The 24838-nt window shown below is 24.7% G+C and overlaps 7 protein-coding genes across 19 annotated transcripts; 2 read left to right on the forward strand and 5 right to left on the reverse strand.

Annotated features, from left to right (window-relative positions):
- On the forward strand, positions 1–1878 carry LOC100872474 (rRNA methyltransferase 3, mitochondrial). Of its 4 annotated transcripts, XM_086908626.1 has the most exons (7): positions 1–68; positions 168–209; positions 341–568; positions 684–922; positions 1028–1183; positions 1260–1304; positions 1395–1878. In XM_086908626.1, the coding sequence occupies exons 2-7, from the start codon at positions 190–192 to the stop codon at positions 1805–1807; spliced, it is 1101 nt and encodes a 366-aa protein (XP_086764752.1). In that variant the 5' UTR covers positions 1–68; positions 168–189; the 3' UTR covers positions 1808–1878. The 4 variants fall into 4 exon arrangements, with proteins under 4 accessions (XP_086764752.1, XP_086764750.1, XP_086764751.1 ...); XM_086908624.1 differs by having other exon boundaries at positions 1260–1878; XM_086908625.1 differs by lacking the exons at positions 1–68; positions 168–209 and having other exon boundaries at positions 216–568.
- Positions 1867–5862, reverse strand: LOC100866552 (MAM and LDL-receptor class A domain-containing protein 1). Of its 3 annotated transcripts, none has more exons than XM_012488048.3 (10): positions 5076–5862; positions 4810–5001; positions 4384–4738; positions 4064–4240; positions 3582–4008; positions 3132–3476; positions 2834–3055; positions 2377–2762; positions 2089–2254; positions 1867–2022 (listed from the first exon to the last, which is right to left on the reverse strand). In XM_012488048.3, exons 1-10 carry the CDS (start codon positions 5468–5470, stop codon positions 1985–1987), a joined length of 2703 nt encoding a protein of 900 aa, XP_012343502.1. In that variant the 5' UTR covers positions 5471–5862; the 3' UTR covers positions 1867–1984. The 3 variants fall into 3 exon arrangements, with proteins under 3 accessions (XP_012343502.1, XP_086764744.1, XP_086764742.1); XM_086908618.1 differs by having other exon boundaries at positions 2095–2254; positions 5076–5798; XM_086908616.1 differs by having other exon boundaries at positions 1867–2254; positions 5076–5798.
- Positions 5863–5992: 130 nt separating this feature from the next.
- Positions 5993–7933, reverse strand: LOC105735801 (serine/threonine-protein kinase Nek5). 2 transcript variants are annotated; one of them, XM_012488070.3, is made up of 6 exons: positions 7485–7933; positions 7334–7424; positions 7004–7171; positions 6746–6906; positions 6499–6655; positions 5993–6422 (listed from the first exon to the last, which is right to left on the reverse strand). In XM_012488070.3, exons 1-6 carry the CDS (start codon positions 7541–7543, stop codon positions 6138–6140), a joined length of 921 nt encoding a protein of 306 aa, XP_012343524.3. In that variant the 5' UTR covers positions 7544–7933; the 3' UTR covers positions 5993–6137. The 2 variants fall into 2 exon arrangements, with proteins under 2 accessions (XP_012343524.3, XP_086764753.1); XM_086908627.1 differs by having other exon boundaries at positions 6734–6906.
- Positions 7927–12672, reverse strand: Duba (Deubiquitinating enzyme A). Of its 3 annotated transcripts, none has more exons than XM_003690031.4 (12): positions 12153–12672; positions 11962–12054; positions 11610–11701; positions 11219–11352; positions 10954–11102; positions 10725–10880; positions 10482–10638; positions 10185–10396; positions 9975–10094; positions 9750–9905; positions 9489–9675; positions 7927–9373 (listed from the first exon to the last, which is right to left on the reverse strand). In XM_003690031.4, exons 1-12 carry the CDS (start codon positions 12288–12290, stop codon positions 9228–9230), a joined length of 1740 nt encoding a protein of 579 aa, XP_003690079.1. In that variant the 5' UTR covers positions 12291–12672; the 3' UTR covers positions 7927–9227. The 3 variants fall into 3 exon arrangements, with proteins under 3 accessions (XP_003690079.1, XP_086764745.1, XP_086764746.1); XM_086908619.1 differs by having other exon boundaries at positions 10954–11096; positions 12153–12666; XM_086908620.1 differs by lacking the exon at positions 9750–9905 and having other exon boundaries at positions 9003–9373; positions 12153–12666.
- A 215-nt stretch (positions 12673–12887) lies between these two features.
- Positions 12888–17945, forward strand: D12 (YEATS domain containing 2 homolog D12). Of its 3 annotated transcripts, none has more exons than XM_086908613.1 (5): positions 12888–13138; positions 13295–13620; positions 13846–16511; positions 16590–16663; positions 17121–17945. In XM_086908613.1, the coding sequence occupies exons 2-5, from the start codon at positions 13536–13538 to the stop codon at positions 17236–17238; spliced, it is 2943 nt and encodes a 980-aa protein (XP_086764739.1). In that variant the 5' UTR covers positions 12888–13138; positions 13295–13535; the 3' UTR covers positions 17239–17945. The 3 variants fall into 3 exon arrangements, with proteins under 3 accessions (XP_086764739.1, XP_086764741.1, XP_086764740.1); XM_086908615.1 differs by having other exon boundaries at positions 13846–16507; XM_086908614.1 differs by having other exon boundaries at positions 13080–13188.
- Positions 15049–19410, reverse strand: LOC100872712 (uncharacterized). Of its 3 annotated transcripts, none has more exons than XM_086908621.1 (4): positions 18683–19329; positions 17962–18616; positions 17643–17869; positions 15049–15336 (listed from the first exon to the last, which is right to left on the reverse strand). In XM_086908621.1, the coding sequence occupies exons 1-3, from the start codon at positions 19176–19178 to the stop codon at positions 17665–17667; spliced, it is 1356 nt and encodes a 451-aa protein (XP_086764747.1). In that variant the 5' UTR covers positions 19179–19329; the 3' UTR covers positions 15049–15336; positions 17643–17664. The 3 variants fall into 3 exon arrangements, with proteins under 3 accessions (XP_086764747.1, XP_003690082.1, XP_086764748.1); XM_003690034.4 differs by lacking the exon at positions 15049–15336 and adding an exon at positions 19347–19410 and having other exon boundaries at positions 17049–17869; positions 18683–19162; XM_086908622.1 differs by lacking the exon at positions 15049–15336 and having other exon boundaries at positions 17049–17869; positions 18683–19346.
- A 1159-nt stretch (positions 19411–20569) lies between these two features.
- On the reverse strand, positions 20570–24447 carry Ir76b (Ionotropic receptor 76b). Its single transcript, XM_086908629.1, has 9 exons — positions 24219–24447; positions 23768–23841; positions 22805–22981; positions 22492–22718; positions 22228–22337; positions 21964–22157; positions 21765–21870; positions 21454–21643; positions 20570–21264 (listed from the first exon to the last, which is right to left on the reverse strand). Exons 1-9 carry the CDS (start codon positions 24370–24372, stop codon positions 20778–20780), a joined length of 1719 nt encoding a protein of 572 aa, XP_086764755.1. The 5' UTR covers positions 24373–24447; the 3' UTR covers positions 20570–20777.
- Positions 24448–24838: the final 391 nt, after the last annotated feature.

A 24838-nucleotide genomic window follows, 5' to 3' on the forward strand; every position in this document is an offset into this window, starting at 1 on the left:
ATTGTAAAATTTTAAGAGGGATACTTTCTATTCACGTTATTATTTTTATCTTTGAACGTTTTAAAAGAGTATGTAATTACATATATTTTTAAGTTATTTAAATAAATAATATAATTTTAAAGAATATTTTTTGAATTTTTTATTATTAAAATATATTTTTTCAATAGTTTATACAATTAATAAAAAATTATGCAGTTATTAGTATTAAAGTAAATATAAATTATTAATAAAAATATAATTAAAACACAATAATAATGTTATTTCTAAATATTATGCATAATACTATTCAATCATTTCGATATGTGAAAACATTTAACATAATTAATTTAAATATAACAAGGACGTATGCAAGATGGGTTAGTCGAAAACCAATTGCAATTGTTAATGAAGATGAACTTTATGAATGCAATGATACTACTATTAAATCAGAAATTTCTAGACAAAGAAGAATCTCTACAAGAAAATCAAAAAGAACAAAACTTTCCCACGAAACAAAAAGTAAAGAAATTGAAATAACTGAAAGAAAAAATAAATTTACGAAACTTAAAGAAAATGATAAAATTATAACGTATGTTATTTATTTTCCATTATAATCTTAGAAAAAATTGCAAAATTATGACATAAATTTTATGATATAAAATTGTAAAATAAAAGAAATTATTTTAAATTTCTAATTGTTTTAGATCTTTAATGACTAAATTAAAATCACGAAAGAAGAGAGAAAAAGATAATGAAATAATCTTAGAAGGACAAAGATTAATTGCAGATGCTTTAAAATCTGGTGCAATTCCAAGTATAATAATTTATAATGATCCAACTAATATAACAGCATTAAAACTTCCAGAAGAAGTTAAATTATACAAGGTTCCTTATAAAACAATTCAATTATGGTCTAGTTTAAGTACTTCTCCTGGATTATTAGGTATTAATATTATATATTTTAAATATATAATATTTAATATATAAATTTTATATTGTTGAATTAATATTTAAATGATTTCATTTGTATTTTTTTTTCATAACATAGGAATTTTTAAAACTCCAAATGTAAATAATAATATCCCTGTTAACAATGCTTTACCACTTACTATCATTTGTGATAATATAAGAGAGCCAGGAAATTTAGGCTCAATTATGAGAGTTGCCACAGCAGTAGGCTGTGAGAAATTAATATTAATGAAAGGTATGATTTTAGATTTATGATTAAATTATATTTTTTAAAAAATAAGATTTATTAAAAAAAAATTTAATATTTATAGGATGCGTAGATCTATGGGATCCTAAAGTACTCAGAAGTGCAGCTGGTACTCATTTTCAATTACCTATTCTTGCATTTCCAACATGGGATGAAATACCATCTCTAATTACTGAAGATTCTAATATTTTTATAACAGATAGCAATTTTGGTGATGAATTTTTATCTTATTATTCATCTGATGTACTTCAGTCAAGTTTGCAAATATTTGATATTGATCCAGAAGATTTCAAATCAAAATTTATTTTGAATAATAATAAAGAGGAAGAAACGATACCAAAAAATAAAAAAATGATGAGACAATTTATGTTAAAATTTCCTATTATACCATATTATTCTATAGATTATACAAAAAAAGAATCTGTAATTATTCTAAGTGGAGAAACTGAAGGTTTGAATTTTAATTCTTATAAATTCTTAAAAGAACGAAATATTATTCGTATCAATGTACCTTTAATAAAAGGAGTAGATAGTTTAAATGCAGGTGTGGCACTTGGTATTGTTATTTTTGAAATTAAAAGACAATTTTTCAAAAAAGTAAACAAACTTTGATGAAAGATTTCTTTAATAGATATTATATGTTTGAACAAATAAATACTTATTATTACTTGTTTTTAATTAAACTTCGTATTTATTATTTACAAAAGTTTACCTTATTTTGTAAGAAATAGAATAAAAATATAATTCTAATATAGGTAATAATTATGAATTTTTATAATTAAGAATATTTTAACTTCCATTATTAGGTTGAGCAGCAGCAGGTCGAACTGTAAAATTAAAATAACAAAATATGATACATTTGTTTATTTCATTTTTCTTAAAAAAAATCTTACTTATACAATTTTGAGGCTGAAACTTTATGTCATCGATAGCAAAACCTCCGTTGCTGGCACTTCCTTTTAAAATAAGACGATAAGGTACACGAGCATCTATCGTTACTTGTGCAGCAGTCCATACAGGTCTTGGATTATTAAATCCTTTTGCTGTTAATGACCATAACTAAAATAATAATATAATAATAATAAAATAAATGAAATATTTTATATTTTATAAATTACCGTAATATTTTATAAATTACCGTAAATTTTTAACATTTACATTATCTTAAGTTTTATACTTACTTGTTGTTTTTCATTATTTTCTTCATCATTGCTAATTTCTTTGTCAGTATTTATTTTAATAATTTGTAATGTTGTAGATTCCTCAACACCAAAGGCAGCGAACCAAAAAGTGAAACAAACAAATTCTTCATCAGGCGATGTTTGTATTATAGGAGATCGTAATCGTACGTCTGTTGATTGTTTATTTGTAGTAAAAATATCAAAAAAAACAAAATTTCCAGTTGCTCCAAAAGTTTTATCCAATAACTGAGCTGGACGATGAGTAAGAAATGCACGCTGCCAAGTGACTGTACGTTCATTTTCCAAAGAAGTAATATTTTCCCAACCGCATAATCCTTTCTCGAAGCTACAATCTTCTGATCTCACAGATGCACTAGATGGTTTCGCTAAACATTAATACATTTAATAATAATATAATTAATTCGAAATAGAATTATATATTCATTGTAAAGCTTACCGGAACAATTGCCAATATAAAAAGAAATATCATCAATGCCAATGCTACCGCTGGCACGATTTGGACCCCAAGTACCTTCGAAAATTACGTTAAAATTTTCCCTTTCGTTTATATTGATTTGAGCATAATTCCAGGTGGGTCCTTGATTATTGTATAATTGCCAGATTGGTCTAGATTCGGTTGAAGATTTTTCAATTGTTTGTATAGACACACGAAGTACTCCTTTAAATTTATATTATTTTTATAAATATTTTATAAATATTTTATAATAATTAGAAATCAACAATAAGATACAAACCTAAACTTGGTCCAGCAGAATCAATAAAAGATTCAAACATGAAATACCAAAAGGTAATACATAAAGGTTCCTCATTGCTTTTCATTTCTCGGCTAACAAGTTGTGCTGTTCCGCCTCCCGATGATCGATATCCTTCTTTTGGACGACCTAAATTAAGAAAATATTCATTTCTTCGATTCACTATGTATCCATTGCTATATGGTTTCCGTTGATTTCTTAGATTTAGCGCTTGTACAGAGAGTCTTTCCCACTCCACTCGATCAGGATCTCGAGAATTGATCCAGTCGCACTCGTCAATTTCGAAAGTACAATCTCGTGGTATAGGTACGGCAACTTGAGGTAAAGCTATAAATATATATACATATATATAAACGAATATTAGTTGAATAGCGATTATAATCCCATTATTTTAAATCAAATCTTTTTTAATAATTTTCTATAAATTTTTACTTGGACAAGATCCTTGTGCAAAAGAAATATCGTCAATAGCAATATCTCCCATTCCAGTGTTTCCTACAGACGCTTCAAAAAGAAGTTGAAAATCATCTAAAGAACTGATCGTAATTTGAGCTATAAACCACGTATTTCCAGCGTTCCCGTTCAAACTCCAAATTTCTCGAAATGGAGCATCCAAACTACGAAAATGACGCATCAATAGCTTTAAAGTACCGATTCCGGAACCAAACATGTGAAACCAGAAGTGCATACACATAGGTGCATCAGCACTTGGTGCAGGAAAACTAGTGCTAACAAGTCTAGCTTTGTCTCCTGGTCGACGTGGAAAAGAAGAATCTATATACGCATATCCTCCAGCTGTTAATCGATCTGTCGAACTATCCATTGCTGGTCCAGTCGTTGGATTTCCACTGCCTCGACTCTGTACATATATTTATATTATATATAAAAAATATTTCAGTTATTGATAAACTTACAATTGTCCAATCGAAGTCATCGTCTGCATCATTAGCCCAATCACAAAATCCACCAGCAAAATTACAAAAACCGATGCACGAAGTACCTGGCTGTAAATCTATATCATCTACAGCTATGTAACCTCTATATAAACGAGCTGGATCAGTAGAATCTACGGGAATTCCTTCAATAATCAACTAAAAACAAATACCTTGTTTCAATGTAATGATCATAGTGCTTTTAAAAGAATTGAATATTATTAATTTTATCAATACTTTGATTAATAATAAGATTTCTTTTTTCAAAGAAAAAAATGGGACGAGAAGAAATTCCTAATTACCGAATGTACATCGGGATAAGTGTATAATATCTGAGTTTGCTGCCAAACACTTAAAGTATAATACTGAGCATTCCAAATAATCCGTTCGTCAAAAATTTCCAATGGTTTACAAAATGGTATAGTTGTATTTTCTGGAACGATTTCTTCAGTTTCCTTCTTAATGGAATATTCATCCGCACCTACATGAAGTAAGACTCTTAGACCAGCAATGCTAAGACCATCCATGCTATACTTAAACATGATGCAAGTTCCAACAACTCCAGTGCTTCCTAGTTGAGGGCTATGTAACAATCCTCCTAGATTTTTCGTTTTATCATCTCTTTGTAACAATTTTGATGTTTCCAGGAAAGCATATCTAAATTATATTTGAATTAATATGCATATTAAATTATATATATATTTATATATATATATATAAACACATACCCTCCTTCCATAGTACCAGTAGTATAATCACTTGATGGACCACCCATCCAATTGGTACCCATACCTGTTCCAGCCATCCAGTCTAGTATACTATCGCCATTTTGCCATTCACAAAGTGTTTGCGCTGGAAATGATCCAAAATCGCAAAAAACTTCATCTATTGATACTGTAGGTAATGATGCTGGTGGATATCTTAAAATGAAAGATATATTTCGAAATTACACAATTTTAAGAAATCTTTTTAATACATATTTTTTATAAAATACCTTTGTGTCGATAAATTTTTTTGAGTAAATATAAATGGATAAAGTGGGTTTCGTAATAGTGGTGTCTCTGTAGTAGAAGAAACAATTGTTCGAGTATATAAAATATCTGGCCAATGTTTGGGCTCAATACGTTCTACCTCATCCAAGAGTTCACGATCACGATTTATGGAATTAAATGGAAATTGCGTTGAGTTAAAGGCATTGTTGATAACAAAAGTATCAAAAATATTCTTTGTCTCTTCGTTTTCTGCACTTTTAGTCCAATTAGGAATAAAACTTTCATTTATACCAGTGATAAGATCTATTTGTTCTCCAAGCATTGGATTCACGGGATACCATGAAGATGCACATGTCAACCAATAAATGCAATAACATATAAATAATATCAACCACATTTTGTAAGTATTATAGACAAATAATATTGAGATACTAGAAAAAATCTTAAACGATTCTCGGATTACATCGCGAAAATAATTAAAAATTTTTTACTTTATATATTGTATTATTAATTTTTTTTGTCAGATTTAATATAAAAATTTTTTATATTAAATTTATTTTAAATTTTACTTTACGAAGATATAAAATTTCGCTCTTTAAATTGCTCGCCGAGAAATTGAATCTCAATTTCAAATATTTTTTTTTAATTTTCAAAAATTAACAACACATTTATTGAATTTATATACGCAGAAGTATGATATTCCTCTAACTAAAAACGAACTGAACAGTTTTCAAAAGGTGCATGTGATGAAATGAAACGAGTATTCCGCAGTTCCGGTCTTTGCTTCCTGTCGTTACGCTTTTGATCCTAGTATAGAAAAACCGAGTTCGATAACCGTCCCTTGAACAATTCTATTAAATTGACTAATAATTATTAAATAATAATATGTAAAAATATATAGAAATATATTTAATGATGATTAAACTTTAATAAAAGATATATTTATTATATACATAAAAAATTACATATAATAATTATTCAAATATAAATAAAAAACTAAATTAAAAATATATAAATTCTAAAACTTAAAAATATAAAAATATAAATTCATATCTAAATACATATTAGATTAAGAAAGTTTTTTGCGCTTTCAAAAATTTTAAAAATATTTCAGGATTAAAATTTTCATTATCCTTGTTGACAATATTCAAAACACGTCCTAAATTTAAATATATTCGAATAATGAAAGGTATTAGATAAGGACTCAAAACTAATTGATTTGTTTTTGGACGATAAAATGATTGTTTTCTCAACATTTTTGATATGAGACTAATAACAGATAATGATGTTCCTTTAGGAAGAGGTTGTGGTTTTTCTTCACAAATCTTTTTCATAATTTCTGTTAAAGTCTAAAAATTAAAGTATATCTATAAAAACCGAAATGAAATCAAGTTATGTTGAAATATATACTAAATCGAATATTACCGTAGCGGAAAAGGGATGTTTTTTCGTAATCATTTCATAAAGAATAATACCCATACTCCATATGTCGCATTTAAAATCATAAGATTCACCTTTCAACATTTCTGGAGCCATATAACAAAATGATCCAGCGCAAGAAATAATTGATGGATTTTTTAATCTATATAATAATGGTATTATATAAAATCATTTATATTATAAAAAATTTAATGTAAATTCTATAAATTTATTTTTTTACAATAAATGATACTCTTTTAAACTCTTCGATACGCCAAAATCTCCGATCTTAATGATATCACCACGACTACCGGTCAACATGATATTTTCCGGTTTTAAATCTCTATGAAGAATCTTTTTAGAATGAATATGATGAACTCCAAGAACAATTTGAGAAAATAAATATAATACATCCTATATGAATATTTAAATTAAATATGTTATTACATTAAGTACGTTATAAAAAAGAAAAAAATAATATAAAATAATTTTATGCTTCCTAAATTCTTACTTCCTCTTTGAGTGATGTCTCGTGTGTTTTTAATAAATCCTTCAAAGTGCATCGTGTTGCATATTCCATAAGAATGTAACAGTGATTATCTTCTATCCAAGCCCCATGATAAACTATTATATTAGGATGTCTTAATGTGTACAAACATTTCACTTCTTCTAATATGCTCTAAGTACAAAATATATCTGATTAGTCATAATAAAATACAAATACAAAGAAAATTTTTCTAAATATAATAAAACATTGATAAATATATATAATTTTTTTTAAATTATTAAATTAATTATTATTATATAAATATAATCTATTTTATTTTAGAAATTTTCTTACCTTAAAAGGCAATGCATTTACATTATCAAGAATTTGTTCCTTAATTACGAATGGTTTAGAATCTTTTTTTCGTCGTACTAAATAAACGGATCTAAAAACGAGAATAATAAAAAAATGAAAAAATTAAATAAAATATAACGTAAATATATACCCAAAAGTGCCTTGTCCTAATAAAGTTTCAAATGTATAATTATTTATATGTTTTGACATTTTTAATAAAAAATTATAAGAAATAACAAAAATTGAATCGAATTATAAATTTACAGGTAAATATAACTATTGACTATCAAGCATTAATAGATTTGTTATGATACATCAATATAAATAGAACTTCGAAACTATTATTCTATTTTGAATTTTTTTTACGTTAAAAATATCTATATCCAAACAAATATTATAATTAATATATTATTAAATATTATAATATAATTATATATATTTATTTTCTATAAAAAATTATTAAAAAATGTATAATAATTTATTGATTCAATTAGTTTTAAATTTTTTTTCTAATGCGATATTATAAATTAAATGAAATTATATAAACTATAAATCTTGTGATATATAAATTAAATTTAATTATTTCAATAATATGACGTGCATAGATTGTGGGTTTATTATTATTCATAAAAAGTGTTTACAAAAACGCATTTTGTTTGCTCACAATTTATAAAGTATTATTTTAATACTATTTAAAATCTCTAAAATTCATTAGCAAACATTCTATACATATTAACGAAAGCACATATGCAAAGGTAGGGAAAATTGGGGCATTAAATTACATGTAGTAGTTTTATTCGTCTTTTTTACAAATAACGCAATAAAGATTTTTTTCCTAAAGCGTTTAGATGTATCATATCATATCACGAAAGAAAAGTATGATGACGTAGTTGATCTGATTGAATTGCATAGTTCATGATAGTAAACGTCGTATTTAAGAACACGCAGAGAATTTATTATAGATGACAAAATGACAAAAAAAATTACTTTTCAAAAATTGATTGTAAAAAATATCTTGACCACAATAAGGTGAAACACAGCTGACAAAACAATATGGCTACTCTAATTTAAAAAAATTTACACATTAGATCAATGTATGAACTCTTCAGTTTTAGAGTACTCGTGCATCGACAATTCTGAATGGAATTGAACGACGATTATGTTGACCAAACATTTACTTCCAATGAAAAAAGCAAATCACCTTATACCCTAGTGCAATGCAGAATTAGATGATACTGCAGTATGTACAGAGTATCTCATAAGATGTATTGTCAAACTCATATGTTAAACCAAAAACATCTTAACTAAAAAAAAAAAAAAAAAAAAAAAAAAAAACAATTCTTGATGCTTTTACGTGATCATTTTTCTCGATTATATTTTTATTAAAGCAGAAAAATAGATGCATCCTTAATAAACTTAACACATCTATATATTAGTTTATCAAATAAGAATATTTGATATTATTTTTTTATATTGATTTTGTGAATATTTCTACAAAATATTCAACTTACATTAGCGTATTATGTATTAAAATTCTAAATTTTATGAATATATCATGATAATATTTGATGAAATTACAATCCAATTATTTCTTTAGAAATATAATAGTATATACTTCAATGCGAATTTGATGTACACAATGATTGTAATAGAAATCAATATGACACGATTTGCAACTAGTAATTAAGTTTATTAGGCATGCATTCAACATAATTATCAATGATTCTCAATGACTAATGACCATGTGATAACACTAAGAATTGCTTCATTTTTTTTGATTTAGAACTATCTTATCTTTCGGATATATCACATCCTATGAAAAACGCTGCATACAAATGCATATACTTTTACTTCATTAATCATTTGAACTTTATCAATAAAGATTTTAAAAAAATTAACTATTACTGGAATCTAGTATATTATTAGTATCATTTGCAGAAGAGGCAGAACTCCGTGATTGTTTCAAGCTGTCCAAGTATTCTTGCTGTGATGTAGCCAAAACTTGTGAAAGTATATCACTGTCTTCCCAATCAGTTAAGCCTAATAATATAAAAACATTTTTACGAAATAAAAATTATTTGTCTTTATTAAAACATTTGAAACTAATTATTTTTTTCTATTATTATTATTTAATATATTCGTCAATTTAAATTACCAAATACTTCAGGAGGAAGACGATTGAATAACGAAATATCCGGTGAAGTATGAGCTTCTTTACTGCTACCTGGCATGGGTTCCTGAGAAATTTTAGATTCAAAATCTGAGGCAAGATGAGACATAGTAGATCCTTGAGCTGATTGGTGTTGCGGAGATCTTTTATTGTATCTTACCGAATCATTTATCTGAAATTATGAATTAAAAAACAAAACATAATATATAAATTACATTGCCTTAGTAACATTAGTACAAAACGGACTTTTGGTGAATTACGCAAATTATCTTGGCTAGTTTGAGTCGTGGTCGGAGAAGAAGTGTGGCTACGTTGTTGACCACGACCTCCATGAGAGTGAAAATGCGCGTGACTGTGTTGCGCACTCGTTACCGTACTTGTACTGCTGCTACTGGCTGATCGCTTTAATTACAAAATAATTCTTTAGTTCTATTAGTGTAAAATAACAGATAAAAATTATATGGAACTTACAGCTTTTCGCATCTCATTATCCCTTAACCATTGCAAATAACTCTCTCTTGCAACTTGTTCTTCTATGGCTTCATTTGTTGCTTCCCAATCAGTTGCTTTTATTTTATCTTCTAGCATTGTCTATACATAAAAATAATTATTCTTTTTGTTTATTGTAGACATTTAAAGTTTACAATGATTTTAAATATAAAAATCAATTATAATTTTCACCTGTTCAATATGCAATTCTTCACTTTGACGGACTGCATCTGATATAAGTTGTCGATCTGCAGCTCCAGGATTATATGATGGTAGACCAAGACCAACACCAATCGTAGCTTTATATGGATCTACTATACTATTATAATGACTACCACGTTGATAAGATAATCGTATCGGTTCATTATCACTTTCAACCATTGTATGAAAAATATTAATTGGTTCTGTATACAATTATAAAAAATGATATTATTAAATGTACAAAAAAATTCGTTTTGCTAAAGCATATATTAAGTATATATTACATACCAGTACTGTAGCAATATAATTGAATGCTACGATTATACATTTCAGACATTGCTTGCATCTCTATATGATTTCCATGTACATATTCTTGTCGTTTCCTATCTACATATGTGCTAAAATCTTCCGCTACGAAATGAGAAAAAAATTCTTGATTGGAAGCCTAGAAAATTATATCATGTAATTAATGAACCATATGTGAAATAAGATAAAATCATTTTTTTATATTGAATATAAAAATATATTTACAATATAATCCATGCAATGCTTCCGAACTACACCATGCATTTCTTGATCACCATAAACTTGATCAGCAACTGCTCTAAATAAACATGCTCCATCTTCACCCATTTTTTTAACAATAAATCCCATTTTTCGCATTCGTTTTTCAAACCACCTATCTCGCTATAAAAAAAACAATATATTTTTATCACTAAATATTTGTATAATAAAATATTTAAATATTCATATAACTAACCTCTTGCCATTCAGCCAGAGTTAAATTGTTCCCAGTTCTACCAGTATATTCATCACCACTATTATAACCATTAGCTAATTCATGTTCTATATTTGCAGCAGCTCCAACAATAGTCATTCGATTGTTAGCTATAACACCACCATCTGTAGCTATGTAAATTGTATTGTTTTACTATTTTCTTTTATCATTTTATATTTTTTATTAAAAAATATATGATAAACTTATGTACTAAGTATTGACAGAAAAAAATGATACAAATATGTACCTTGTAAGCCACTGCAAGATGCAGCAGGAGGTGTAGCTTGTCTTTCACGTTCTCTTTCTCTCTCTCTATCTCTTTCTCGACCTCTGTCTCTTTCTCTTTCACGTTTTGAACGTGAATTTCTTCCAATGCATGCACTAAAAAAATATTAATATTAATATTTAAATAAATATTTGAAAAATTCATAAATATAATAGTATATAAATTAAAAAATATATAAATGTTATGAATATAAATATAATAATATTTGAGAATAATCTTTAATAATTTATAATAAAAATAATAAATTTTTCATATATATATAATATATATAAATTTATAAATTAATAAACATTATAATTATATGAAACAGTTTTGAAATTCTAATTATTTATGATTTTTATAAAAATCATACCTGTGTGGACTTGCCCGTTGTCTATGACGTTTACCATGACTGGGACCACTTCCTTCTTCAAAATGTTTATCTTCTCGACGATCTACACTTGTCTTTAATGCCAGAACATATAAAATAAGTGTTGAATAAATAATAACATATATTTATTAAACATAAGAAATTATATATAGTTAATTACAATTATATTTATATAAATTATAATTAATTATAAATAAAGAAAAATAATCTTTCATATGAAATACGTTTTTAATAATTAATTAATTATATAATCAAAAATTAATATAAAAATTGAATTTAAAAAAGATAATTAGAAAAATATTTAAAAAAAAATACTAGCTTTTATATTTCTTACCTCATACGAGCTTCCTGTAAGAACGATAGAACCAGATCCATGATCGGTCTGAACCCCGTGTAGATCGACCGCGAAACCGTTCGCTGCACGTACCTGTCACGGTTCGCAAAAGGTCGTTTAAGGTTCGCTCTTGCAATTACTATGCAAGTATTGTGCGAGTAGCAGATGCTGCAATTAGGATATTCATTCACCTGATATGGACTATTAGGTAGTGTGATGGATCCGGAGTTATGCTCGTTTTGCACTCCGTGAACATCGACTTCGGAAGTGCTGCCTCCTTCTCGTCTATCTTTTGAGGCGTTCGTCTTCTTCTTCGACAGAATGGTCATCTTGCGTAATCGATCGTCGGTGGTCGTTAGACGCGACGCTCGTTTAACAAGATTTTAGAAAAGAACCTTGTAGGCTCACGATCACTGCGCTTTGAATCCCGTACTTCCTTCCTGATCCACAATTACTATCCACTTATTTATTATTATTCTCAACTATATCTACAAAGTATACCTCGAAGTATGTTGATTTGAATGGAAGCTTTGTCACTATGTCACTAATAAACTCTTCAGAATTTAAATCAGAATAATGTTGCGTTGCATAAGAAATGCGACATGATAGCTTTAATAACCAACTACTACATTAATTCTTGTTATTTCGAATGTTTTGTCAGACAGCCATGACTACACTTGCACACATTACCAGGTTACCCACTACCAATCTATCGCATCGTATTTTCCCTATTTTAAATCGTTAAAATCCCTACATCAAATACTTATCAGTTGTCTTAAAAAATATAAAATGTGTACTTAAATAAATATTTTAAATTTTTTTAATTTGTTATGTTATTGATTAAATATCATATATTTTTAATAATTAAATAATAGAAATCAATAAAGTAAATTTTTAGAAATGCAAAAATTTAAAAGAATATTCTTATAAAATTTGTTTTATATATCTTGACACGATAGACATGGTAAAATTTAAGAGTTTCTTTATAATATTTAGGGAAATAATAATAAAATTCATCAAATTCTTTTATTATGAAGCACACCTGTTGTTACTAAGCTAACTTTACGTATGTAAACTATTAATAACATACTTCACATATGTTGTCATACTTCCTTAAAATTTTTAACGACATTATGAGTATATAAGATAACATATGGATAGCTAAGCCATGATATATGTACGTATATATACATTTGTCACTATGATATCATACTTTTAATAATATGTGTAAGATAATTTTTGTTAAATATATATTAAATTTCGTATTTTTAAACTAATTATTATTATTAATTAAAATTTCATAGAAAATATAACCTCTATTATTTGTTTATAGAAAATAATATCGACACTTAGAAGCGCAACCCTCCATTTAAAGGGTGTTTTAAAATAAAGTACGGAGCACATGTTTATTATTTAAGTATTAATGACAAATACCATGATAAAAAATTGATGTTAGTAATAATGAAAAAACTTTTTTATTACACGTAAAATATTACCTATTTACGAAAATAGGAAAAATAGCTTTTAAACATTTTTCTATTTAATTATTATATGTCCGAAAACGAGTATGGTAAATGAGTGCCTTAAAAGATCAAGATCCCGATTACGGGCCATCTGCTGCAAGTAATGAAAAACATCAACGAATTTATGAAGAAAATGGTATATATTGAATATTTGATCAAATTTATATAATACTTCTATTTGAAAATGTTGTATCTAACCTATTTATATTCCATTTGTTTTAACATTGATTACTATTTTCTAAAAATAATATTATAAATTAAATTAATAAAGTGTATTTATTTATATTAATTAATAAATTAATTGTATTTCTTTATATTTGCATTTTACTTTGTTATTATTATTCATTTTATTTCATTTTAGCGCGAAGCAGTACTGCAAAGAAAATAAATGCTATTATCGAAAAGGAATTTTCTCAAGAAATTAACACAAAAGAAAAAGAAGTTTTAGAAATACAAGAAAGATTACACAGAGCAACAAAAATTCTTCATCTATTGCGTTATGTTATTGTTGCAGATTTTTATAATCGTAAACAATGTCAAAATTCACAAAATGGAGAAACAAAGCAAACTCAAATTCATCCTGCAATAAAAGAATTGATTGGTAAATCACCAAAGATATCTGATAAGTTAAATATTCCCATATCAACATCAAGTGAAAGTTATTTTAATACATCACAGTCAATTTCAATATCTCCATTTAATACTACTGGCAATGCTACAATAAAAATAGAAGAAATTTCTGAACATTGTCGGCTAGAGAAAAGAAGTAATGAAACAGATGAAGAATCAAGGCCAAAAAAAATTCCTCGATATATTCCACCGAAAAGTGGAATTCCAGAGTCTCAATGTCCATCAAGAGGTATTAGACACAAGATACGAAAACGTATAATTATTGGAAATATTTCAAAATGGATTCCCCCAGAATGGAGAGAAGATGCAGCTAGTCATAAATGGACAATGTACGTTAGAGGAAATAAGGAAAATCCTGATATCAATGACTTTGTTAGTAAAGTCAGATTCTTTTTACATCCTAGTTATAGACCTAATGATGTTGTGGAAGTTACATCAACGCCATTTTGTCTATCAAGACGTGGTTGGGGTGAATTTCCACTAAGAGTACAATTGCATTTTAAAAGTGCTCTCAATAAACCAATGGATATAATTCATTATTTGAAACTAGATCGTACTTATACTGGTTTACAAACTTTAGGATCTGAGACACTTGTCGATATATGGATCTATGCAGATTCCCGAGATTCTAAACGAAATACGGATAAATTTATAGATCAAAATATCAATGAAATCAAATATAATTGCAAAGTGAAATTAGAAAATGACAAAGATACTAATCCTATATTTGATTTCACTAGTAATAATATAAATGAAACATTGAAATTAACAGATAAGATCTGTGACGTATTAGTTAAAAAAGAATCTTCAGGGGATATAAAAATTAGTGAAGATTTAATTAATATGAAAAAATTACTATTTTATATAGAACTTGATCATGATTATTGTGGTTCAAAGTACTTAAATAGTTCTGAAAAAAATTTAACTATTGATCATTCATTAACATCAACTGATTTATCTTTAGATAAAACTGTCATAGTAGAATGTCAATCAAAAGAAAATAAAAAAGAAAGTATTGCAAATAATAGCATAATAGTAAATGAACTCTTAATGAATGGAGATTTAAATAATTTAAAAGTAAAAGAAGAATTAATTAACACAAGTGTACCTTCGCTAAATGAAATTAATCAAGGCACATTGAAAGTATTTCCATTGAGTTGTTCCAAAATTCACTCCAATCTTCGTCCTTTGGAAATTTCCATTCCTCCATTGTTTGAACCATCTGGAAATAAGCATGTCTTAATTCTTCAAAACAATAAAACAATTCCTGTGGATATTACAGTTCCATGTATGGATGATAATTTTCGTAATTATAATAATGATTTAACGAAATCGAAGAATTTAAATTTATCTGCTTCTCGCGGTATTAGCTTATTGAAAAAACCTTTAGGTTCAGAAACAATTCAAATAGGAAATACTAATGGAGCAAAAGTACAACAAGGATTAAAGCTCAAAGTTTCTAAAAGTATTCTTTTAAATGTAAATTCAAATGTACCAGTGTTAAAAATAGCAGATAAAAAAAATTTAAATAATATTTTCTCTAATTTCGAAAAGGATTCAGTTACTGAACAAATATTAAAAATAAAAAATGAAGAAGTAAAAGAATCAAAAGCATTACGTCAAAAAATCACTTTAGGCAAGGATAAATATAAAATTCAAAGTAAAAAAGAATTTTACGATGAGGTTTTCCAGACAATTGAGACTGTAAATATTCTAAATATTCAAGGCCTATTACGATTTATTATTAGAAGAATGCCTATGATAACTCGAGACGCTTCCGATTCTGATTATAAACGGTTACATCCTTATGCTTGTGTGAGCGAAGAAGAATTTTTTAGATACACTATAACAAAGCGAAATGCTTGTGAATGGAACCGAGCAAAGATGATACGGTGTTTTTTGAAAAAAAAACCATTTACAGAGGAAGAATTGTGGAGCATTAAAGAAATAATGATTTGGGCAAGATTGCATGGTTATACACCTCTTTCTCCGAATTTTAATATTCGGTCAATAAAACAACAGAAAAGTTTGCCTAATTCAACAATTACTAAGTATGTTTCTACATGTACAGAGCCTGATACTTTTTGTAAATGGCTTCAACTTAATCCATGTCAATCAAATGATAATTTAGTTGATTGTAATTCATATCACTCTAATGAGTTGGATATTGAGATTGATGTGGTAAATGTCACATTAGAAAATAAAAAAGAACTAAAAAAAAAAAAAGAAAATAAAGAATATACAAATACGAAAATTACAATATTGGAACTTGAAAGGAAATTAGAACCATTTTATGATTTTGTTTGTGAAACTGCTAGAGAAATTGGTATTAAGCTAATTTCTGAAGAAATTGTACCCACTGTCGTACATTGTGCGGCTAGTCGAATGATAATGCGAGTATGAATTGTTTTATTTACTTTTGCTCTATTTAAAAATTATCAAAAAATTTCCTACATATTTTTTTAATGTTTTTAGGCTGTTGAATGTCTTACAGAAGATTTAGTCAGAATGTCTTTAGCAAAAGCTTGGGAAAGATGTAGTAATAATGGGTAAATATATATTTTCTTAATCAATGCTGCTTATATATTTATATACATTATAATTTATATATTTATATATATTATAATGTAAATGCCTTACAACTTATATATATATATATTATAATATAAATATCAAATACATAAATATATAAAGAAAAGAATGATATTATAGTTTCTTGTTGATAAATTGGTGTCTATATATTCCGTTTTCGTATTTAATAAAGACATCTAATGGATGCTTATCTGTTAACTATACAAAAGAAATGTTATCATATATCATGAAGCATAATTATGTAAAAAATTAGAGCAATTTAAATTACGAATTACAAAAAAAAACTTATAAAACTGAGAACTATATTACTATCCTTTCCTATATATATATAATATGTGTATATTATTATTACTATTATTATTATTATTATTATTATTATTACGTTATTATACAGTCTTTTTTTTTTATTTTTAGATATCCAAAGATGATAGTTTTGGATGATGTACGTGGAGCTCTTTTAAATCGTGAAGAATTTGATATTTTTACAAATCACGGCTTAGGTTCAAAATACAGATTATCAATTATAGATTAATTTAAAAAAATATAAAATCTAGGAATTTTAATTATGATTGTGTGTGCATGTGTATGTACGTGCGCGCACGTGCGTGTATATGTGAAAGAATATTTAATATTAAGAAAAATAAATAAATTCTGCCATATTTGAAATATAAGCAATAAAGGTAAGCTGCAACATGCGCTCCAATAGTTCTGAAAACGCAAGCCTCGCATATGTACAAATTTATAATTTTGAATAAAATATATATGAAATTTTGTACAAATAATTTTCAATGATGCTTAAACTAGTTTTTGAATTAAGCTCTTTTGCATAGAAACGAATTAAGTTCAATCATATGTTAGCTTTTATATTTTCTTTCAAATATATATAAATATATGTGTATTTAAATTTAAAAATGAAAATATCAATAGATCTCTCACTGAGCTGCATTTGATGTCTTGTCTATCGCATAATAACATAATCATTTTCTTGCATTGTTGCTTGCATTTCTAATAAAGTAACATCTTTTAATCGAGGTGACATAGGAACATAATTAGATTCATCCATTATTCTTTGAAATTCTAAATTATTTCTTTCAATTTGTATAAAGTTTCTATGAGATGTTAAAGATAAACTATTGGGTCCAGAAACTCGAACATCTGATAACCTTAAAAATATGCATATATATGTAATAAAAAATGTAATACATTACATTAAACAATCTTACTAATAATTTCAAAAAATTGAATAAATGCAAACCTGCTTTCTTTCATAGACTCTGAAGCACATCTTTGTCGTGGAGGCAAAGGTGGAGGTTCTTCTGATGGATGATTGTAAAAAAAATGCTGTATATAGAAACTTGAAGTAGCTGCTGTATTTTTATTAGATTCATCAGATATTTCTTCATAAATTCCAGAAGTTAGAGAAATATCAGAAAATTTTCTAATATGATAGTAATTGCATGGTTCTGATTGATAGGCATTCTCAGTTAGTTTATTAAATACTTTACAATTTATTTCTTCATATCTTTCATTTAACATATTTAATTCCATTTTTTTATTTGCTATTGAATAATTTTGTGAATGTTCATCATGAGATATTGTTCTAATATCACTTTCACTTAAGCTTAAAGGCTTTCTAGTAATTTGTTTGTGTCTTGGACCACGACCCTGAGTTACCAAATCTTGCAATAATTTGGATGCTTCTAAACAAAACAAATGTAATTCACCAATTCCAGCACGAAAATTTTTTGTTGTATGAATTACACAAATGCATTTAACATCCTCTGGTCGTCCTGCTGTGACTAAATGAAACTGATTTAACTCTTCCCATTCAAAATTTTCTATTATTTCACCTGAATGAACATCTTTTATCATAATTCCCAATGTATTGGTTATCAAATCACCATATAATCCTGAATAAAACTTTAATAATTAAAATTATAAAGCATAAATTTTTATATAAATAAAAATTTAAATACCTGTCAACCCTGATGCCTTAGAATGTGAATTATCAACCATAGAGATATTATAAGATCCTGTTATAATTTTAAGTTTTCTAGGTTTTAATAGTTGTCTAATGTTTGCCATCCAACGTTGTGACTCTGTCTCTGAATTACCAGCTAAATAAAGTAATGGTTTTCTTTCTTTAATAGGAAATATACCAAAAGCAAATTGTTTAGATCTAGATTGAGTACGACAAATAATGGCATTCAATGGTATTATTATGAAATTTTCTTTATCATTTGATGATGAATTATTATCATTGCCAATGCAATAATCAAGATGTACTTTAATGCCTAGTTCAGAACTAAGCTTTTGAAAGGAACACCAATGTCTTTTCCAAACTTTCCAAGGACCCAGTGTTTTCTTTTTAACTTTATGAACTTTAGATTTACTACCACAATATTTGACATCTAAAAATCCACAGATTTCTTTCTCAGCCATTTGTTTTTTCTTTTCTAAAAGATATTTCATTATTAATATTTACAAAACATAGAAATTAGAAATTTCAAAAAAAATTTTATATAATTTGGAAATGGTTTATTATAAAAATAATAAAAAAAAAAATTAACTATATTTAAATATTAATTTTAAAATTGTATAAATTTAATAAACAAAAATGCTTGGGTAAATTCAACGTACAGTTTACTATTAGCATTGTTTACTAACTTGCTTACTTCTTAATCTTAAACTCAGTATTGCCAATAATACGAGAAATCAATCAGTTGTTAAGAAAATCAGAATTCCCTATTTTACTTTAAAAAACTTTATCTTATTTATAATTTGTTAAGACGACAATAAACGCATGTATTTATTATAATATAAACTTGTTCTATCACAGATTTCATTTATTTAAAGAATTATATTATTATTAAAAGATTATTAAAAGATTCATATTCATATTCATGAAGATAAATATTCAGAATGTTTTTTTATGGTTGGTATATTTGTAATATAAAGAATTACAAATTGAGAGACTTCCAAATGGAATCATGGAATCTTATTTTGACATTTTATATTATATAAATCTAAAAGATGGAATATAATTAACGTTTTTTTTTTTTAAGAAAAAAATTAATCTACATATAAATATACATAATTTTTTTAATGATCATGTATAAATAATATATATATTATATAATATTTAAATAAATATTATAATTGTAGTAAATAATGTATAAATATTTAAAATTATAAAAGAAATATTTAAATGAATATAGAATGATCATATTTATATCATAATGTTTATATTTGAGATATTTATATTGAATTAAACAAATATTAATATAAAATTTAAATTTTTAAAGAAAAATAAGTAAATATGCAAGCTAATAAAAGTAAAAATAAAAGATTTTTAATAAGTAAAAGAGATTATGTGAACATTATTATGTACATTAAAAAATGAATAGTAAAAATAATTTTAAAAAAATTAAAGAAAAACTTTGGAATCAATTACAAAAAATAAACTGTGTTGAATATTATAATTTAATTGTAAATTCATAAAATTTTAAATAAAAAAACTTTATAAATGAATGTACTATTGAATATGCACATATAGTAGTAATAACAGTGTTATTATTATTATTATTATTATTATTACTAAATTATTATATATTATTGCTGTATAAATAAAAAATTAAAATAAAAATAGCAAATTAAAAATTTTAAAAATCTGATTTTAATATCAGTTTTAATAAAGTTTAAATTTAAAAATAATTTTAATAATTTAAATTATAAACAATTATAAAAGAAGAAAATAAATCCATGTAATATAGGAAACTTAAACTAAAAATATAGGAAACTTGTACTATATTATTTATATCTTATACTATATTGAATATTAATGTATATATATCATACAATTATTTTATGTTTTTATTAATGTAATTTATTATGACAATACATATTATGGTGTATAAATAAACTTTTTATAAAATCAAACAAACTATAAAAAACAAACTAATAATTTTTAATTTATTTTCTTTAAATTATAATTTTTTAAACACACAATTAAAAATTTAATATATTATTATAAAACAATTTAAATATATATTCTTACATTTAATTCTATAATCAAGTTGTATATTGAAATAGAAAAGCAGAAGGAGTTCTAATAGGAATTAATTTTCGATCACCAAACGGATCAGTTATTACATAATAATTTCTTCCATTGATAAATTGTTGTTTTCCTTGTATCAAAATATTTTCATGATTTTGATAAATTGTTGGTGGACTTTTCTTTAATATAATAATACACTTTTCGTTTGAAAAATTGTTATTTAAGGGATTTTGTATTTTTTCTTTTAGAACGCAACAAGGAAGATATATTTTTTTTTTATTATTCTGTAATCGGTAAGATATACACGCGTAAATTAATTCAAATAAAAAAATAATTGTAGCAATTATATATCCACCTATGACAACTTTGTATGTCAAAAGAAGATCGGTATTTCGCAATTGTCTTTCAGTTGAACGGAGATCGACTGGACAAATTTCAGCTAATGGAAGATCTTCCTTCTTTTTAAATTGTGTAATACCGGTTTCTCTTAATCTTAATAACCTAAAATTCAATAAATCTAATATCTAAAAAGTTTTTAATATATAATAATATATATAATATAATATAGAAAATTGTGAATAGAATATTCTATGTATAATTGAATGTTTATTAAAATAAATTAAAATTAAAAATAATAAACAATTATTTTTATTTTCAAACTAAATAAATTGGATAAAAATAAAAACTTACATTTTATTGATATGTTTTTCAATAGTAGAGCCATGAGAAAAACCAAAAGCACGACTAGTTACTAAAATATTACCAGGCATTATAACATATGTACAACGTAAATTATGTTCCAAATGATCACGAGTCTTATTCACATAATCCTTGAATATTAAAGACTCTAAATAATGTGTTTCTTCTAAAAAAAGTCTCTCTGAAAGAAAGAAAAGAATTAAATGAGGAAAAATTATCCATCATATAATACTATAATTTTTCATATATATTAAATTATCTACATATATTTTATGTTATGTTATGTTATGTTTGATACATACTTGTACTAACTAATTCTAAAATAGGTCTTGATGGTTCATAATATTTGAAAACTCCTTTTCCTTGCTGTTTACTAATATTCAATAAACTTAAATCATTTTGCTGATTCTAAAAATGATTTATTATTACATATATATATTAAATTTTTTATTTATTACAAAATTCATTTTATAAAAAAATAAAAGTATTTAAAATTCTTACTTGAGAAAGGAGAAAATCAATTATGCGTCCTTTGTAAGTAATCCAACTATATTCTTTGTGAACAATGTCTTCTAGAGAACTAATAGATAGTGTAAATTGAGGTCTTGTAAGAAATGCTGTAAGGTTTGCTGTATAAAAAGATGTCAAAATCAGTATAAAAATCCACCAAGTGGCAAAAAGCATTCGTGTTGAATCTGCAATTTCACAAAATTACAATTATTTAAAATTGTAATGATAAAGAATTTAAAATTGTTAATATTTTACCTGTTATAGCAATAATGTTTGTTCCTTGTTTCAAAAGTGAACTATAAACGAACCAAAAACAAGAAGACAAATTGAAATTTTCAGAAGTCGGATCATGCCATAATTTTGCTCTGTATTAAAAAAGAATTACAATTATAAAATAATAATTTATTTTTCAATATAAAATTTTAAAAATATTAAAAAAAGTTAAATAATTTTTAATTAAATATTTGTATTTATTAATTATATAATAAAAAATTATTTAATAAAAAGATTTTTAAGAACCTTATATTAGCAAAAAGATAAATAATTGGTCCTACAAAAATTAATGATGCTAAAACTAATAGCCAAACAGTTTTCTCAAAAGGTGCTAATAGACCAGAACTTGTAGCCGATTCCTGAGGCCTCTTCATTACAGCAGTTAATTTTGTTTCATCTAGTAAAGTACTGAACGAACAATATCGTCGCATTTCCGGTAACATAGGAAGAAATGCAACAGCTATATCTACCTTCTATAAAATGAAATAGAATTTTGCAATGACTAATTAATTACCTTATCTTTTTTATTTTATTACATTAAAAATTATTAAAACAATACTTTTTCGTAAAGCAATCCAAGAATACCGCTACTTTCATTACCCAAAATATGTTCTTTTGGTGGAATAATAGTATATGTGAAATTCAATTTTGAACTAATTAAATCAAAAATATAAAATGCATATCCTTGACCAACCCACTTTCCATTTTTCTGTATAATTCCTGAGAAAGGCATATCCTATAAAAAAATGAACTCTATATATTTTTAATAAAAAAAAAACAAGAAAAAGAAAAAAACAATTTCAATATTCATAAATTCTTATTAATTTTCATTTTAAATATAATATATTAATGTAAAATATTTTAATTGTAGACTTTGTTAATAAAATTTTAATACACATACATAAATATAATTTACTTTTCAAAGTAAATTAATAAAGATTAGAAATGAATATACATAAATAATATTATAATCATTTATTCTATATATAAAATATGCTCAAATTAAATTTAAAATTTTTAAATATATTTTTATTATTCTTATTAATTCTTTGTGTCTAATTCTTATTAAATTTTACGAAATATATATAGATTTTTGTATGTAAAAAATTTACAAAAATTTAAAAAAATATACAAGATATAAATACACTTATAAGATATCTTTGAAAGATCGATTCTAGACGTTAAAACAAATATAAAAATTAGTATAGTTACATATAATATGAAAGAATCTTGGGGAATACTGATTAAGTTATATATAATTTAAGTTAAATCAAAACGATACCGCAATGTGATAGAAACTGCGGCTTCATTTTATTTCTATCTTATTTAATTTAACATAAACTTGAATTGTTTATAATTTAATAAAAAATTCAGTTTTAATCAATATTTTTGTATATCAATTTTTGAATTTATTTTGATTTGTAGAATTAATCCTTCAAAAATATCCTATGAATTTATATTATATAAATTACACAAATATATATATATATATAATTAACATTGAATTTTTTAGAAAACTTACATTCCAAGATGTTACTGTTATTTGCGATGGTATGGAATTTCCTTCTTCATTATCTTTATTAATTGCCACGTTATCTGTATATATAAAAATATTATTATTAATTAAATATTATATTTCTTTAATTACATAATATTTTATTATATATTCGTTTTTCGTATTATTATAATATAATAATATTATATAATATATAAAAGTATAATAGTAATCATAATGAATATATTATTCATATATAACTTAAATATGAAGGAATTAAAAAATCAATATATGTTTTTTGAATTATTAAATTTCATCAATTAAATCAAAAATAAAATAAGTTATAAAATGTTTTATTGAAAAATAGAAAAATAGAAAAAAATATTGAAAAATATGAAAATAATATAAAAATTAATATTAATTTATTTTATTATTAAATTATTAAATTAGAAAAAGTTAAGAAATTGGTCATACTTACTTTCACTGTGAACATAATATGTCAACTTTTGAATAAAAAGAATTATTGTTAGAAATAAAGAATGAAGAATATACATTTTTTTTATATAAATTGCAGTTACATTAATATTATTTTTATTTATAATTAAATAAAGACTATATGTTAATATGTACATTAATATAGTTCCTTTTTATAATAAAACTTGCTATCTAAGTAAATCGATATTAACATGACTAGTCATATCTTGACTAATAGCGACAATGTAATGTTTACATAGCAACTGGCAATTATTAATATCTTCCATTATAAATATGAATTTAATCTGATAAGTTTTTAAAAAATAAAAATTAATTATAAATATATAATATTATATTTGAAAATTTATAATTGAAAAATATTATATATATGTGATTGATATAATATAATCGTTTTTAATTATATGAATAATAATATAATAATATAATATAAATAATTATTAATAATTTTTATTTGAATTTGCTTTTTTAATTCTACAAATTTGCATCAATCAATTTTTTCGATTTTTCGATTTTAACATTATAAGAATTCATTGATATTATAAAGAATTAAAAATTCATGAACAATATGACGTTAAAAATAAATCATCAATTAAAAATAATTCA

This window comes from Apis florea, unplaced genomic scaffold, assembly GCF_048593485.1.
Source record: "Apis florea isolate Af1SG1 unplaced genomic scaffold, ASM4859348v1 contig_3081_pilon, whole genome shotgun sequence".
NCBI classification, from domain to species: Eukaryota; Metazoa; Arthropoda; class Insecta; order Hymenoptera; family Apidae; genus Apis; species Apis florea.

Coding starts and splice junctions, on each gene's coding strand:
- Ir76b (XM_086908629.1), bottom strand. CDS start 24,372: ATGTACATATTAACATATAGTCTTTATTTAATTATAAATAAAAATAAT. Junction 22,719..22,804: donor TTGGATTGCTTTACGAAAAA/GTATTGTTTTAA, acceptor TTCATTTTATAG/AAGGTAGATATAGCTGTTGC. Junction 22,338..22,491: donor TATCTTTTTGCTAATATAAG/GTTCTTAAAAAT, acceptor TTTTTAATACAG/AGCAAAATTATGGCATGATC.
- LOC105735801 (XM_086908627.1), bottom strand. CDS start 7,543: ATGTCAAAACATATAAATAATTATACATTTGAAACTTTATTAGGACAA. Junction 7,425..7,484: donor TTAGGACAAGGCACTTTTGG/GTATATATTTAC, acceptor TCTCGTTTTTAG/ATCCGTTTATTTAGTACGAC. Junction 6,656..6,733: donor TTAAAAGAGTATCATTTATT/GTAAAAAAATAA, acceptor ATTATTATATAG/ATTAAAAAATCCATCAATTA.
- D12 (XM_086908613.1), top strand. CDS start 13,536: ATGAGTGCCTTAAAAGATCAAGATCCCGATTACGGGCCATCTGCTGCA. Junction 13,621..13,845: donor ACGAATTTATGAAGAAAATG/GTATATATTGAA, acceptor ATTTCATTTTAG/CGCGAAGCAGTACTGCAAAG. Junction 16,512..16,589: donor CTAGTCGAATGATAATGCGA/GTATGAATTGTT, acceptor TAATGTTTTTAG/GCTGTTGAATGTCTTACAGA.
- LOC100872712 (XM_086908621.1), bottom strand. CDS start 19,178: ATGAAATATCTTTTAGAAAAGAAAAAACAAATGGCTGAGAAAGAAATC. Junction 18,617..18,682: donor TAAGGCATCAGGGTTGACAG/GTATTTAAATTT, acceptor AGTTTTATTCAG/GATTATATGGTGATTTGATA. Junction 17,870..17,961: donor GAGTCTATGAAAGAAAGCAG/GTTTGCATTTAT, acceptor CATATTTTTAAG/GTTATCAGATGTTCGAGTTT.
- Duba (XM_003690031.4), bottom strand. CDS start 12,290: ATGACCATTCTGTCGAAGAAGAAGACGAACGCCTCAAAAGATAGACGA. Junction 12,055..12,152: donor TACCTAATAGTCCATATCAG/GTGAATGAATAT, acceptor GAACCGTGACAG/GTACGTGCAGCGAACGGTTT. Junction 10,397..10,481: donor ATTATATTGCTACAGTACTG/GTATGTAATATA, acceptor AATTGTATACAG/AACCAATTAATATTTTTCAT.
- LOC100866552 (XM_086908616.1), bottom strand. CDS start 5,470: ATGTGGTTGATATTATTTATATGTTATTGCATTTATTGGTTGACATGT. Junction 3,056..3,131: donor TTCTGCTGGACCAAGTTTAG/GTTTGTATCTTA, acceptor ATAAATTTAAAG/GAGTACTTCGTGTGTCTATA. Junction 2,255..2,376: donor AAAATAATGAAAAACAACAA/GTAAGTATAAAA, acceptor TTATTATTTTAG/TTATGGTCATTAACAGCAAA.
- LOC100872474 (XM_003690032.4), top strand. CDS start 255: ATGTTATTTCTAAATATTATGCATAATACTATTCAATCATTTCGATAT. Junction 569..683: donor GAAAATGATAAAATTATAAC/GTATGTTATTTA, acceptor TAATTGTTTTAG/ATCTTTAATGACTAAATTAA. Junction 1,184..1,259: donor GAAATTAATATTAATGAAAG/GTATGATTTTAG, acceptor TAATATTTATAG/GATGCGTAGATCTATGGGAT.